At 47.6% G+C, this 15,135-nt stretch overlaps 1 protein-coding gene across 4 annotated transcripts in view; it reads left to right on the top strand.

Annotated features, from left to right (window-relative positions):
* OSGIN2 (oxidative stress induced growth inhibitor family member 2) overlaps positions 1 to 15,135 on the top strand; it is a 223,493-nt gene that overhangs the window by 133,418 nt on the left and 74,940 nt on the right. For all 4 annotated transcript variants that reach the window (XM_085605313.1, XM_085605311.1, XM_085605312.1 and 1 more), the window contains one exon: positions 1,295 to 1,486. In XM_085605313.1, the coding sequence (XP_085461439.1) occupies positions 1,295 to 1,486 (192 nt within the window). The remainder of the gene's footprint in view (positions 1 to 1,294; positions 1,487 to 15,135) is intronic.

Below are 15,135 nucleotides of genomic sequence, written 5' to 3'. Positions count from 1 at the left end.
GCCTAATGCTAATCAGCATTGGTTTTGCACCTGTAGAACCTCTCCAGCTCAAACTGCCTGGCAAGATCTCCTCTAAAAGTGAAAACAAGCCACTTCAGTATTGTTTCATGCAACTTTGACCTCATCTGTGAGGCTTAGCCCGAGTTCTATTGCAAAGCAAGCATGGGATCCAAGTCTGGGCATTGCGGTCCTACTTAAGGCCTCTATTCCACTAAGGAACAAAGTAAGGGAAGATTTGAATTATTCTCAAACACTGACAATATTTTGAATCCGCATTTCTGCTATTGTTTCTTCAACCACAATGCCTCTCTAGATTGAGACCAGCCTTATGCAAATCTGCCTTGGTCCTGGTCTAATACTAACAGTCGAGCTCAAACTACTAAGCCTGGTACTTGCTAGAATGGAAGGCAAGGAACTTCAGACTATTTTCAGCCTACTTAGACCTCATCAGTGAAGTGCAGCCTGAGTCCTTTTTGACAGCAAGCACGTCTGGGCATACCCATCTGAGTTACCTTTCCCAAAAACCTGTTATTTGGACACATGTAGTAATAACATTGATTTAGACATTCTTTTCTATAGTTTCCATAGTGCAAAGGTCAAACATTTAAACACTGTAGACAGGTGAGCTGGCTTCTGATCAACTTCATCTTCAATCCTATTTTTGATCTGCTTTGCTTCTCACTATGGACCTATGCAATGGAATTATTCTCCAACTCTACTTAAATACAAGAGTTTATGATGAAAGCACTTGAAATAGCAGCATTGCATAGACCTTATATGCAGATTAACTGAGTGTTTAAACTGTTTGTTGACCAAGGGGATCGGCAGCATGGCTATCTTCATATTCATTCATTGGAGCAGTGCAAGTGCATCAAGCAGAAAGTAGTACAGACAATGGGTGACCTCAATTTTGTTTAGAAAAGCTCCAACTCTCTCATGATTATTAAAATTGTTATTTTTCCACATTTTTTGTGAATTTAATAAAATATTTCATAATTTATGTTTTTGTTTGTTGAATTTTTGTTTCTATGTTTTTGTGTATTGTTAGCAATCCGAATCATCAAAATTGTTTAGGCAGGGGCCCTGGCTTCCAGTAATGACTCAGTGGGGGTCACTGGATCCCAATATTGATTTAGTGGGGGCTCCCGGATTCCAGTAATGATCAAGTGGGGGACCACAGAAGTCAAAAGGTTAAGAATTGCTGTACTACTCCATCACTGCAGAAAAAACCTTGTATTGACGAAGATACAGATCAAGGCTTCACTATGGAAATTCATTTCTTCTCTTTCTTTAGGACTTGGAGTACTTGTCAGAAGGACTTGAAGGGCGCTCATCCAATCCAGTGGCAGTATTATTTGATACGCTGCTCCATCCAGATGCCGATTTTGGGTATGACTACCCATCCGTTTTGCAGTGGAAACTGGAGCAGCAACATTATATTCCTCACCTAGTGCTTGGCAAAGGACCACCCGGTGGTGCTTGGCATGTGAGTATTTTATCTTCCTCAGATTGTTAATTGCCTCTTCAAAGTTGTACTGCAACATCATACATTTTAAACGTCTTAAGTTTGTTTACGTTGCAACAGACAAGCAATGACAAATTTAGGAGGCTGTCCGAGACTCACAAGTCTTTAGTTCAGCTCCCTAATCAATAGTGAAGGATACACCCCCACTGTTATTTATATTTTATACCTAGATTGGTTTGGGTAGCTGATCAAGTTGTGCAAAATAAGGGCTCTCCTTTCTGATTATTCTGGTTTGCAACAGTTTATCTTCACACTATGGACCAATGCAGTCTAGGAGGAGTACCTTCTCCCATAGGATCTCTCAATTGAGTTTCCCCGCACCCTGGGAGGTTCTGTAAGGTACCCTTGTTCTTGTCATGCCTATTTATCAGCAATGGCTTTATATCTATGACTTTCAGACCTACCTACTTTATCACTTGACATTCTTTGTGTGTGTTGGGTGAAGGCAGTGTTAACGTATTTCATTCCAGAGTCTCCACACTTGGAATGAATTGCCCAGGGACCCTGTTTAGCATGAGTGTTCCTCTATACAAAGAACAATCCTTATTACTGTGCATGTGTCAAGTATATTTTTGAGTAGCAGACATAAAAAAATATGAGGCCCTGGAAAATACTACTACAATAAGTAGTTTGATGGGGTGTAGAGCCATTGTTTGCAATTTCCTCACGGCGATGATGAAAAGTTTTTTGCTACCCTCTGCCCATTTTGATCAACAAAATGGCACATTGGTGTAGTATTGATAATACATATAATCCCCCTCCCACAAATTGTATTGAACAGTTAAACCCTTCCAAACGCATTGGGGAGCAATAGTGATGTGTAGCATATTTTAGTGTTGTACCTAGCAGGTGTTCTTATGAACTAGTGCAATGGTACTCATGTCCATAACCTAAGAAAAATAACCGGTGTAGAATCCCTCTGGGATAAGCACCTGTGATATGCAGGTTTACAGAACTTAGATGTGAGTATTGACATCACTAAGCCATCTTCCTGAATTGTAATTAAACACCTAAACGACATCAATCAAAGCACTATAATTAGAGAATAACAAATAAATCAAAAAAGAATTTGAAGAATGTTCAAGTGTTGTTTAATCACACTGAACATCTGTTGCATAGGTTTGAAAACACAAATGTACAAAGGACATTAAAAGCAATCCTTGGTGTGCCCAATTCGGTGACGAAGGGGAGGGGCAGTGAATTGAGTGAGGTTGTGAGGTAAGTGAAAGATATTACTAACAATTATCACAATCAAATTGTTGGGCATATTACTCCATGCCACACATTTTAAACATAGTCCATATCACAATGTATTACAATGAAACAGGTAGTAGCCATGTAAAACAGAAGTCACAGTGCAGCCTGCGCTGTTGGCGTTACTGGCATCTGTGGTATGTCGACGTTTCGACCCCTGGAATTGCGTAGGTGTTTGTCAGAACCTTACTGGTGGGGTCTTCCTCTGGACAAAAGTGTGAGTGGGAAGGAAGGGCACTGTGTCAGAATTTGTATGGAAAGTGTTCAAATGCGCAAAATGTCGTCTATGACGGTGGGGTGGGAGGCCTCCAGGAAGTGGGAAGGAGAGAGTGAAAAGACACTTAGTCAGAGGGATGAAATTCCCATTACTTATATTGGTCAGCAGTCCAAATCCTGCTGGAAGAACTGTGGTCTGAAAACCGTAGGTCAAAGCATGATTGCTAAGCCAAAATGAATTCAGCAAGTAGAAGGAATCCTGATCTCTCAGTCTCCTGTCACAATGTTGAATGTGACCTCCACTCCACTTAAAACAGGGGCCTGGATTTAAGTTTATCCTAAGTGTTTCTATGAATTGCATACACCAGATATTTTTCATTGGGAGAAGGAAAAGTATCTGATATCTGTCAGCCGTCTGCATGGGGCCTTCACTTTAATTATAAGTAAACCAATTGATTGCGTTTTTGACGTTTGAGTTCATAAACTCTGACCGCCGGCTTGCCTGCAGTCCTCATGTTTTATAATCCCAAGGGCAGAGCAGGACTTAGCCAAGAGGGAGCGTTGATGGGAAAGAGGCACAACACAGCTTAGTCTCACACTATTACTTCTGATCATAGCAGCACCCAATTTCTTTGAAATGCAATGCTGCACTCTCCATGTATTGCAATGGAAGCACTCCTTTAGCAGCATAATGATTTCTAATGAGTGCAGTACTTCTTGTTGAGGGGGAGGGGTAATTCTTGAAAGAATAAACTTCCAGTAGTTTCCCCTAGTGGTACTTATGCATCATTATTCCTTCATGTAGCAAAAGAGGAAGATTCATGAAGTGGCTTTGAATAATGTATGGTTGTGTAGCACGCTGCCAGGGCATAAGCGATGCCGATGGGGAGATACATGGATTGATTCACCTTAGAGTGATCTGAGTTGAGGGCAAAATTTGAGATGTGGGTGATGCCCCATCAATAAATGACCGTGAGGAGGTCTCTGAGCCCTGGGGTGAGCTACTGGTGAATGCAGAGGTTCCCCGAGCAGAGGACATACCCCCTAGGGGGGAGCAGACCGGCAGAGCACTGGTCTGGAGGTAACTGCAGCCAAGGAAGACATTTCCCGAGGACATCTAAGGCCATGGAGGACCGATTAGAGACTGCTGAGCCCCCCTCCGCGGTCCCCCCCAGACAATTACCCACGAGGGACTTTCTGGTCCTCACCTGCCAGTCAGTAAAAAGACAGCCCTGCACAACCCAGACCGCAGAGGTAACCGTATTGGTGGGCAGACGCCTGGAAGTAAGCCTCGGAGCAACACAACACTAAAGGTACACTATCTCAGCTAGGAGATACGGTGAACTAATCATTTACAGTGGCCAGAGATAAGGAGCTGAAACCACCGAGCCAAAGGATAATGTATAGATATGCAAAGGTTGTGGGCCTGCTGACAGGAGCAGAAGGAGAAACACCGCCTCTGCCAGACAACGCGATCCTCCTGCAGGCGATACAGTCATCCAGAGAAGCTCTGGAAGGGAGAATAGCTGAGGTTTGTTCTGAAGTAACCCTACCGCACCAGGACCTCTGCAACGTGTCCAAGAGTGTGACTCAGGCAGAACACCGTATATCAGAGGTGGAAGACGGATCTCATACCCTGCTCAAGGATGTCACAGGTCTCGCTGTCTCTCTGAAAGAGGTCACCTGGAACAATCTACGCTTCATAGGCTTTTCAGAGGGAACAGACACTGGACTATTCCTGACCAAGTGGCTTAAAAACTCCCTCCTGGCTGCACTATTTTTGCCTTGCTTTGTAATTGAACTGGCTCACAGAATGGCCAGTTTCAGCCCACCTACGCGAGCACCCCCAGAGCTGTTAATTGCTCGCTTCTTAACCTTTCAGGACCGCAACCTGATACTCCGCGAGATGAGAGAAACTGGAGAGATTAGACATGCCAATGCCAAAATAATGTTTTTTCCTGACTACTCCTGGGAAGTACAGAAACAACGGGGAACCTTTGACTCCGTCAAAACAAAACTGAGACTGCAGCACATGCAATACATGCTGCTCTTCCCGGCGAAACTCAAGGTTATCTTTCAGGGTAAATCACTTTTTTTCCAGACGCCGGAGGAGGCATGGACTTGGATCGAGGCATGCCCTCCTCCGAGAGGCAGCCATGATTCGATGGGGGCTTCCGACCATGACACTCCAATGGGCATGGACCCAGATAACGGACAGAGAAGAGGAACCGCAGACATGGCCTGGCAAGCAAGAAACAAGTAGAGACACCCTTCTAACCAGAGCTGCACCCTGGGGAGGCAGTCCACACTACGGATACGGAAGAAGAACTGCCACAAATGACAAATGGGAGGAAACAACTCTGGGTCCGAGGGCGAACGACCTCTGATCCATCACAGCAGGAACATTCGGCAGAAACAGACAGCGACCACCCACTTCTCCAAAAGGTCACCAGCATGGAGGAGCCAAGTCCAGACAATGCAGGCCAAGTGCTCCCACAACAGCAGGTGCACGAGGGAGGCATAGAAGGCTCAGATGCACGGGCTTGCTGGAGGGTAGTAAGATGGCAGTAGATGCCCCTTGACAGGTACACGTTACTCCTAGTGAGTGTCCAGTTTAATGTTGGGAAAACTCTAATTTTTTCTTCGGGGTGGGATGGGGTTGATTTAGAGGTAGGGAGAGACACATACCTCTCAGGCTTAACTTACGACACAGTGGTCATTTTGACTGTTGGAGAAATGTGCGTGGGCAGTGGGAAGGAGTAGGGAGGGGGGACCTGTACGGGGTCCTGGGATGCAGGGTTACACAAGGGGAGGGTTGTTGATTGTCAAGGGTTAGAGAAAGAGGTAATGGAATCAAGGGCAGTGAGGTGTGTCAACAGTTCCGGCAACAATTGGCCTCTAGCCACCACAGGGAGATTTATCACATACATAGGGTGAGACCGGATATTCAGTATTGACATGGAATGTCAACGGACTCAGAAATAAAATCAGGATGGGGCTGGTGGCCAAATACTTTAGGAGATTAAAACCCATTATAATCATCCTCCAAGAGACGCACCTCCAGGACACACACTGCGCGTTTCTTGGGAGAGGTGCATACACCAACTTCTCCCGTGCTGGATTCTCAAAAAGAGGCCCCCCTTCCGTAGTAATAAAATCTGGACAGACCCCAATGGTACGTTGTCGCGGTCCAGGGAAAATGGGGCTGGAGGGAACTCACTTTAGTTAGTGTCTACACACCCCAAAGTCTGACAAAACAAACACTGGACAAGGTGCCTGAGATATAAACATGGAGTCTGAGCACTTAACAAACGTAGTGGGAGGGGATTTCAATGATGTAGTGGATCCAAGCATAGATCATACACATGCAACACTGTGACAACAAGGGAGAACACTCTTGGCTGGGTTTTTACACACACTAGGCCTGATTGACCTTTGCGCAAACTATACCCTACACATGTACTCATACTTCTCAGGTGCACATAATGTGTTCTCCAGGCTGGATCATCTTCTTGCTCCGGCGGGGGAGATAGAGACGGTTGACAAGATAGAATACCTGGCGCCAGAACTTTCAGACCATTCACCTGTTTGGCTGCCAGTGGGTGGACAACCGTGGTCTGGGTGGAGGCTAAATGCATGGGACCTATGGCACAGGGCAGTAGATTAGATTAGACTCTGAGCTGTACTTCAGTGAAAACGAGGATTCAGTGTCCTCAGCGGTTGTCTTCTGAGAGGCCTACAAAACCATGCCTAGATACAGGGCACAAAACATCATGGCTCACAAGTAGAGGAAGGAGGCCAGTGAGATTGAGGTAGTGGAGCACAAGCTTTTAGACATGGAAGGGCATTTGGGCCCAGATGTTGATCCGCTTACAATTCGTCTACAGTCACCCACAGGGAATATCAGGCATTGGCTCACCAAGAAGCGAAAGTCCAGATTATGGCAACGCAACATCGCCTGTACGAGAGAGGAGATAGAGCTGGGAGACTGTTAGCCTGGCTAGGTAGGAAAGAGAGGGAATCAAGGTGGGTTACTTACATTCAGGAACATGGCGTATCATACACGGCTGCCCTGAACATAACAGATGTATTTGCAAGATATTATGCAGATTTCTATAAGGCCAGGATATTAACGGAGGACCCCCAAATTCGCAGTTACTTAAATACAATTATACCCCCATCCTCTCCTTAGATTACTGAGCAGCGCATGAAAAAGAGCTTGCCCGGGAAGAAGTCACAAAAGCCATTGGTAAGAAAAAATCGGGGAAGACCCCAGGTTCCAATGGATTGCCGGCAGAATTTTTTTAAGGCAAACGCCAGTCTGCTGTGTCCAAATCTGCTAAAGATGTACCTGGCGCCACAGGCAGAGGATACACTTCCACCAGACCACCTTAATGCCACAGTAGTGGTGATCCACAAACCAGGGAAGCACGCCATGGACTGTGGGTCCTACCAACCTATCTCGCTATTGAATGTGGAAACAAAAATATTGGCCACTATCCTAGCCACATGACTGTTACCGGTGATCTCCTCCCTCGTTCATTGTGACCAGTTCGGATTCATGCCGAAAAGGTTGACAAGATTTAACGTCTGTAGGTTGACCAACTGCCTAGACATGGTGCTAAACAGACCTGACCCACACGTGTTCTTATGCCTGGTGCCGAGAAGGCTTTTGATGCCATTCCCTGGTCATTTATGAGACAAGCCTTACTGAATTTGTGGTTTGGTCCCGTCTTCTTAGCTTGGATAGATCTATTGTATAGCAACCCGAGGGCTCGAGTTTGGGTAAACGGAGTGATGTCGGCGGATTTCCCCGTGTGTGGGGCACTAGGCAGGGTTGTCCTCTGTGCCCCTTGTTGTTTGCCCTAATACTGGAGCCGCTGGCATGCCTGGTCCGAAATCACCCAGACATAAGAGGCTTTAGAGACAACCTGGAGTTACTTAGGGATGAGCTTTTCTCACTTTACGCAAATGTCATCCTCCTGTATTTCACTAATCCCATCACGACACTTCCCATTATACTGCAGACATTTGAGGACTACCGGCGTCGTGCTGGATACAGAATAAACTGGGATAAATCCAGCCTCTATCTGGTTGGGGGAGTGCCCAGATATGCAGTATCTCCCCAGACAACTCCATGTAGACAGAGAAGGGTTCCGATACCTAGGTCTCTACATGACACCCATCATCACGGCGAGTCCTAATCATAATATTTCGCAGGGTATAATAGAATTCCACGAGGACGTGGAAAGGTGGAGACGACTTTCCCTGATGCTACTTGGCAGAGCCGCTATGTACAAAATGGTCACACTCTGGAAGTTGCTTTACATCCTCCGAAGCACTTACTATAAGTTCCCTGAGGAGATTTTTAAGACAATTGATGAGGAGACACACATTCCAGACACTCAAACGCAGTCAATACAATGGGGGGATAGCATTCTCAGATATACGATCATATAAGCGGGCAGCTCACTCAGTTGTCACTAATGAATGGGGACTCCTACTGGGCGATCATCCAACATACACCTGGGAAAAGCTCCAGTTTCAAACTCGTACCTATCTCCACTACATCTACAGGGGCAGAGGAGTTCAGCAGTTGCTGCCAGTGACTCAGAGGATGATCAATGCTTGGAAGTGGACGGAACAACAAATGAGGTGGGACAAGAGATACGCACAGGAAACCCCACTATGGGAGGGGACAAGTCTGCCAGAACTGGACATGTTTCAGGGCTTTGGATCTTGGGACATGGTTGGGATATCCAGGCTAGGTGACCTTCTGGAGGAGAGCTCCCTGATTTCCTTCAGCTCAATCCAACGCGAGTATCAGCTGAGTGACATCCAACGATATAAATATTTGTCATTACAGCATGCATGGAGGCAGAGAGGCTAGACACATCAGACATCCCCGAGTTCGCACCCCTGGAGGGGAGACTACTTCAGGGAGAAATACCAGACAAAGGTCCTCAGATCCCAATAGGAGGTTACCATCGGAGAATTGGCTGGAAAGATGCATTCATGCACCCAAAGGAGGTGGCCATTAAGCGAAGGCTGCGACTGATACAATTTAAGATCCTACACAGGTTCTACTTTGATGGGGCAAGTCTACATAAAATGAAGAGGGCTGAGTCACCTGATTGCCTCGATTGTAAGACAGAGTGCGGGACCTGTATACGCATGCTATGGGAATGCCACCACATAAAGTCATATTGGACCAAAATAGAAGAGGAATTGAGCAAAGTAGTGGGGACACAGCTGTCGGTAAGCACTAAGTATGTCCTGTTACGCATTCCTTCAGAGGTTGATCTCCCCTGTTACAAACTCCTGCTATGTAACCTAGGGCTGGTAGTCACCAAGAGGGACATAGCCAGATACTGGGGAGCCTCAAACCTCCCTACAGTGGCTGAGTGGAGTGCGGGCATGGACCTTTACATGGGTGCGGAGAGTGTGACATAGAAGGCAAGAGGGTTCCCGAAGAAATTTTCCAGAATCTGGGGCCCCTGTTTGAGATACTATGAGCTGGAAATGGAGTGTGGGACGGAGGCGCCCTATTCCAAGGACTGTGGAATAGGGACCAGTACGAGGCGAGAATTATTTTTTTTCCCATCCAATATAACCCATATGTTTGTATTTAACACTAGATGCAGTTTAGTGAAGGCTTGCCAGCTACGGTCTGTACTTGTATCACTGCTGATCTGATTCAGTGTTTTCTTCTTTTATAATGCCCTTTGTCTTTAGTGCAAAATATACACCAACATTGGTTTTCCAAAAACTGTACTAAAAAAAACATTTGAAAAAGGGGTTTGAAAAGGGTTGATTTCCATTTTAATGAAATCCCACCATGTTTGCAGTGTATCATGTTGATGGCAGGTATCTCCTAATACAATGTGTGCATTTCTCTCATACTGTCCTCAAGCTAATAAATGGACAGTTGCTGGGGCTTCAGCTATATTCTCAGAAAAGATTACAGAAGGTGAGATGGGTCGATTGTAATTATTTTTTTCCAGATGAGAACAGTTGCCATGTTAAGGGTTTTATTTTTTTGCAAGTCAATTTAGCCTGTCCACTTGCCTGATACACTGACATGAACACAAGGGGTTCCTCAGTGTTCCATTGTAGGTAAAGGTAAACCAGACACACAATAACCTGGCAACAATGGCCTGTACTTGAGGACAGAGTATTTGAGCATTACATGGACATGTAGAGGACAAAGTAATACAAGTATGTGAAGGACTATACAGACTAACAAGATCACATGCAGGGTCATTTAACATGAAGTGCCAGAAGGCAGACTCTTCCAAACCAAAGGGGGGGCCATTACACGAGCAATAAAACCAAAGACAATATTACACATTGAGAAGAAAGAGTGTACAGAACAACCTTTATCACTTGCATAACGGTTTCTGTTTCATTTGTTTTAAAAAGACTTTGGAGTAGAGTTAAAGTGCTACTTGCTCTCATTAAAATGTAAACGCAACTATGCGATTGTGCGGAGGTATCAGTGCTAGGTGCGATTGCCTCTCTGTAATTTTATCAAAAGTTCAGCTATTTAGAGTGGTAGGGCTCAGCAGCAATAGTCTTAGCCTAACACAGATCAGCTTTGAACTCCTTCATTATAAGCCTGACGCAGAGTGGCAGTAGTCTGTCAAGAGCGCACTGCTCCGTTGTCAGTTTTCTGGGATGAAAATATTCAAAGAAGCTTTGTTATGATCTGGACTGAAGGATGGTACTAGCCCACATTAAAAGGCAGTTTCTCTAATGCAAACAAGTCTTTACTCTGTTGAGCACGCTTCTGGGAACCAACTTTAGGTGAGGACCGGGTTTGCACAAGGCTACTACTCCAGAGGCACTGGTACCTACCTGTTAGATCTGGGGGTCTCTAGTTGGCAGAGGTAAACACCTTAGACCAAATAGGGACCCTTGCTTCTAGTCAGGGTACAGGGACACACACGGTAGATAACCCCTGCTCACCCTCTAGGTAGCTTGGCTCGAGCAGACAGGCTTATCCCCAAGGCAATGTGTAAAGTATTTGCACGTAACAACTACAATGACCCCCCTAGTACACCACAAACGTAGACCACACAGGTAAATATATCAAAAATATAACTTTATCTAGTTTCGGCAGTGGCAATCAAGTATCAAAGGGTTTGCACATTACTCGCTTTCTTGCGTTGTCAGGATCGTAAGAAGATAGTCTCTAGTCTCTTGTGTGATTCAGTACTCACGAAAAAGAATCAGTTCGTAGACTCTCGGTGTTTAGATAGCCACGTTCCTCTGGCGATGCCTCTGCGCTTATTACTAAAGCGCTCCTCTCAGGCTGTTCGGTGCGGGGCTTCCACAGCTCCCGAGCGATGGACCAATCCGGTCGCGGCTCCCTCGACGAGCCTCCAGTGACGACGTCGGACGTCACCGGGTGTCAGCCAATCGCAGCGCGGCTCCTCCGGCCAAGCCTCCACCGCCAACCAATCAGGTCGCGGTCTTCTCGCTCCTTTCTCCGTGGCTTTGCGGAACGGGGAGACACAGCTTCGAAGCGATTTCGGGCCCAGGGCCGTGGCGGTGAATTGCGGGCAGGATGTTTGGAGGCACCCCGAGTCAGCGGGTCGATCGAGACACCACCAAGCTTCGTAGCAGCTCAGGGGACGCCCACGATCTCTTGGCCACCGCAATACACGTGCCGATGAGCACGTCGATCTTTTCCTCACGGCAGCCGATTTCAGGCAAGGGTCAGCGCGGCGCTCTCAAGCAAAGCGGAGAGCAGCCCAGCACTTCACGGGGTAGATGTTTAGGAGTTCGGTAGAACAGTCCACGGACCTTGCAGCACACAGCAGCACAGAGGGGGCACCGCAGAGTCTTAAAGTCTTGGCAACCTTTCTATCCCTGGGTTGCAAAACAGGAGGCCAGCTCTTCTCAGGCCCTTGGAGATTCAGAGTTGAAGACATAGCACACAGCAAAGTCTTGTTAGGTCAAGTAGGTAGGGTCACAGCACACAGCAAGGCCCCTTCTCCTCCTCAGCTTCAGTTGCACAGCAGAACAGGTCAGCCCTTAGAGCATACAGCAAGGCAATCTTCCTTTAGTCCTTCAGCAGTCCGTCTTTCAGCAGAGGTTCCTCTTGATTGTAGAATCTAAAAATCTGTTGTCAGGGGTCTTGTACTTATACCCCTAAAAGTCTTTGAAGTCTTTGTGCAAGTGGGTCCTGAGCCCGGTCTGATCCAGTTCTGGGTGTTGCTGGAGCACTTTGTTTTCCTGGCTTCTGCTTTCTTTTCAGAGTGAGGGGCAGAGTCGTCAGCCGCCCAGCAGGAGGTGGAGCCAGCAGTGTGGCAGGCAGGCACAGCCCTATTCACTCCCAGGTGCTATCTCCTCCCTCCACTCTACTTGCAAATGTCGCCATTCAGCAAAGGGCTGACTCAGCCAACCTCCTGGGGGATCCCCAGCCCCTGTCACTCTCAAGCCAGACAGTCAATCCACAAGCATGCCCAGGCACACAGAAGGGTCAGACAAGAGAACAGCTACTCTCTAAAAAGTACTATTCTCCAACTCAGGATTTAAAAACAACCTCTCCTAAAAGATGTGTTATTAAATGCTGAGCTCAGGGATATCAAACACTCATGTCTTATCTTGTTCCTATGAGAAGATAGGCGGATAGCCATTGGCACCAGCCTCCCCCATGTTAGCCTATGGAGCAAGATAACCTTGCAGCAGTGAACACACAAAATGGCCGCTGTTCACTACCAGAGCATGATACCTGCACTAGTACATGCTCTACCTTTTACATACACTGCACCCTGCCCAGGGGGGTACCTTGGGCCTTCCATAGGGATGACTGACGTGTATAAAAAGGGAAGGGTTAGGCCCGGTCAGTGTGGACACTGGCCAGGAGGACATGGCAGTCCGGGGACTGCAGGCAGGCCTGCGGTGGCAGTCCTGAGACACCATTTTAGGGCTACACAGGTGGGTGGCGCAATCAGCGCTGCAGACCCACTAGTAGCATCTGTCATCACCAGCCCTGGCACACACAGTGCACTTTACTAGGGACTTCATGGTGATACAGATATGCCAATCAGGTATATCCAATCAATATGATATTTTACACAGGGAGCACTTACACTCTGGCACTGATTAGCAGTGGCAGAGTGTCCAAAGCATCTAAACCAGCAAAAACGAAATCCAGCACAGCGTCAAAAATCCAGGTAGTAGAGGCAAAAGATAGGGGAAAAACCCACGCCAAGGATGTCAGGTCTAACACGTGTCCCCTCCAGCTGAAAGTGGGGAGAACTACCCACCCTCTTGGGAGTTCTCATCACTAAGGCGGAAAAACCTGGACAGACCATCAGCATTGGCGTGTTCTGTACCGGGACGGTGTTCCACCGTGAAGTCCATTCCCTGTAGGGAGATGGACCACCTCAACAGTTTTGGATTCTCACCCCTCATCTGCATTAACCATCTGAGGGGCCTGTGGTCGGTCTGAACACGGAAGTGAGCCCCAAACAGGTAGGGCCTCAGCTTCTTCAGGGCCCAGACCACAGCAAATGCTTCCCTTTCAATAGCACTCCACCTCTGTTCCCTGGGGAGTAGCCTCCTACTAATGAAAGCTACAGGTTGGTCTCTGCCCTCGTCGTCCATCTGTGAGAGTACTGCTCCCACACCTTGCTCTGAAGCGTCTGTTTGCACTATGAACTCACTGGAAAAGTCAGGTGCCTTAAGCACGGGTGCTGTGCACATTGCAGTTTTCAGGGCATCAAAAGCAGTTTGACAGGCCTCTGTCCAATTCACTTTCCTGGGCTGATTTCTAGAGGTTAGTTCTGTCAAGGGGGCAATAATGGTGCCGTATCCCTTAATGAACCGTCTGTAATACCCGGTGAGTCCTAGAAAGGCTCTCACCTCTGTCTGGGTCTTGGGGGGTTCCCAAGCCAGAATGGTATCAATCTTCGCCTGTAGGGGCGCCACCTGGCCGCTCCCCACCTGGTGTCCCAAATACACCACTGATCCCTGCCCTATCTGGCACTTGCTGGCCTTGATAGTGAGGCCTGCCTTCTGCAGAGCCTTCAACACTTCACAGAGGTGTTGCAAGTGTTCCTCCCAAGTGGAGCTGAACACAGCAATGTCATCCAAGTATGCGGCGCTGAATTGCTCCAGCCCGGTCAGTACCCGGTTGACCAGTCTCTGGAAGGTGGCAGGGGCATTTTTCAATCCAAAGGGCATGACGCGAAACTGGAAATGCCCCTCTGGTGTTGAAAATGCCGACCTCTCCTTTGCCCCCTCAGTTAAGGCAATCTGCCAGTACCCCGAAGTCAAATCAAAGGTGCTGAGATACCTGGCAGCTCCCAACCGATCCACGAGCTCATCAGCTCTGGGGATGGGGTGCGCGTCAGTCTTGGTGACCGCATTGAGCCCACGGTAGTGCACGCAAAACCGAAGTTCTGGCGGTTCACCGGGTGTAGCAGCTTTCTTGGGAACTAGGACCACTGGGCTAGCCCAGGGACTGCTGGAGGGCTCAATTACCCCTAACGCCAACATCTTGGAAACTTCTTCCTTGATGCTGGCCCTGACCTTGTCAGCTACTCTGTAAAACTTCTGCTTCACAGGTAGACTATCTCCAGTGTCCACATCATGGACGCACCAATTGGTGACACCTGGGGTCATGGAGAACAGGGAGGCAAACGGACCCAACACCTGGCGACAGTCTCTCTGCTGTTCTGGGGTCAGGGTGGGCGAGAGGACCACACCATCCACTGATCCGTCTTGCTCCTTGGTTGCCAGGAGGTCAGGGAGAGGATCACTATCCTCTTCCCCACCATCATCTGTAGCCATGAGCATTGTCACTTCAGACCTCTCAAAGTGGGGCTTGAGGCGGTTCACATGCAAGACTCTCAGGGGCTGCCTAGGAGTCTTCATGTTGATCAGGTAGATCACCTCACTCTTGCGCTCTACCACCTCGTATGGCCCGGTCCACTTGTCACGGAGCGCACAAGGCTCCACCGGTGCCATCACCCACACTTTCTGCCCAGGATGAAATTCTACCAGAGTGGTATTCTGGTCGTACCATTTTTTCATCTCCTCCTGGCTGGCTTCTAGGTTCTCTTGAGCGAGCTTCCTGAAGCGCTGTGTCTGGTTGCGGATGGCCAGCACATAGCTGAACACATCCT

Source organism: Triturus cristatus, chromosome 5_1 (genome assembly GCF_964204655.1).
Source record: "Triturus cristatus chromosome 5_1, aTriCri1.1, whole genome shotgun sequence".
Taxonomy (NCBI): Eukaryota; Metazoa; Chordata; class Amphibia; order Caudata; family Salamandridae; genus Triturus; species Triturus cristatus.
The sequence above is the reverse complement of the archived record's forward strand: the minus strand, read 5'-3'. Positions and strand labels throughout refer to the sequence as shown.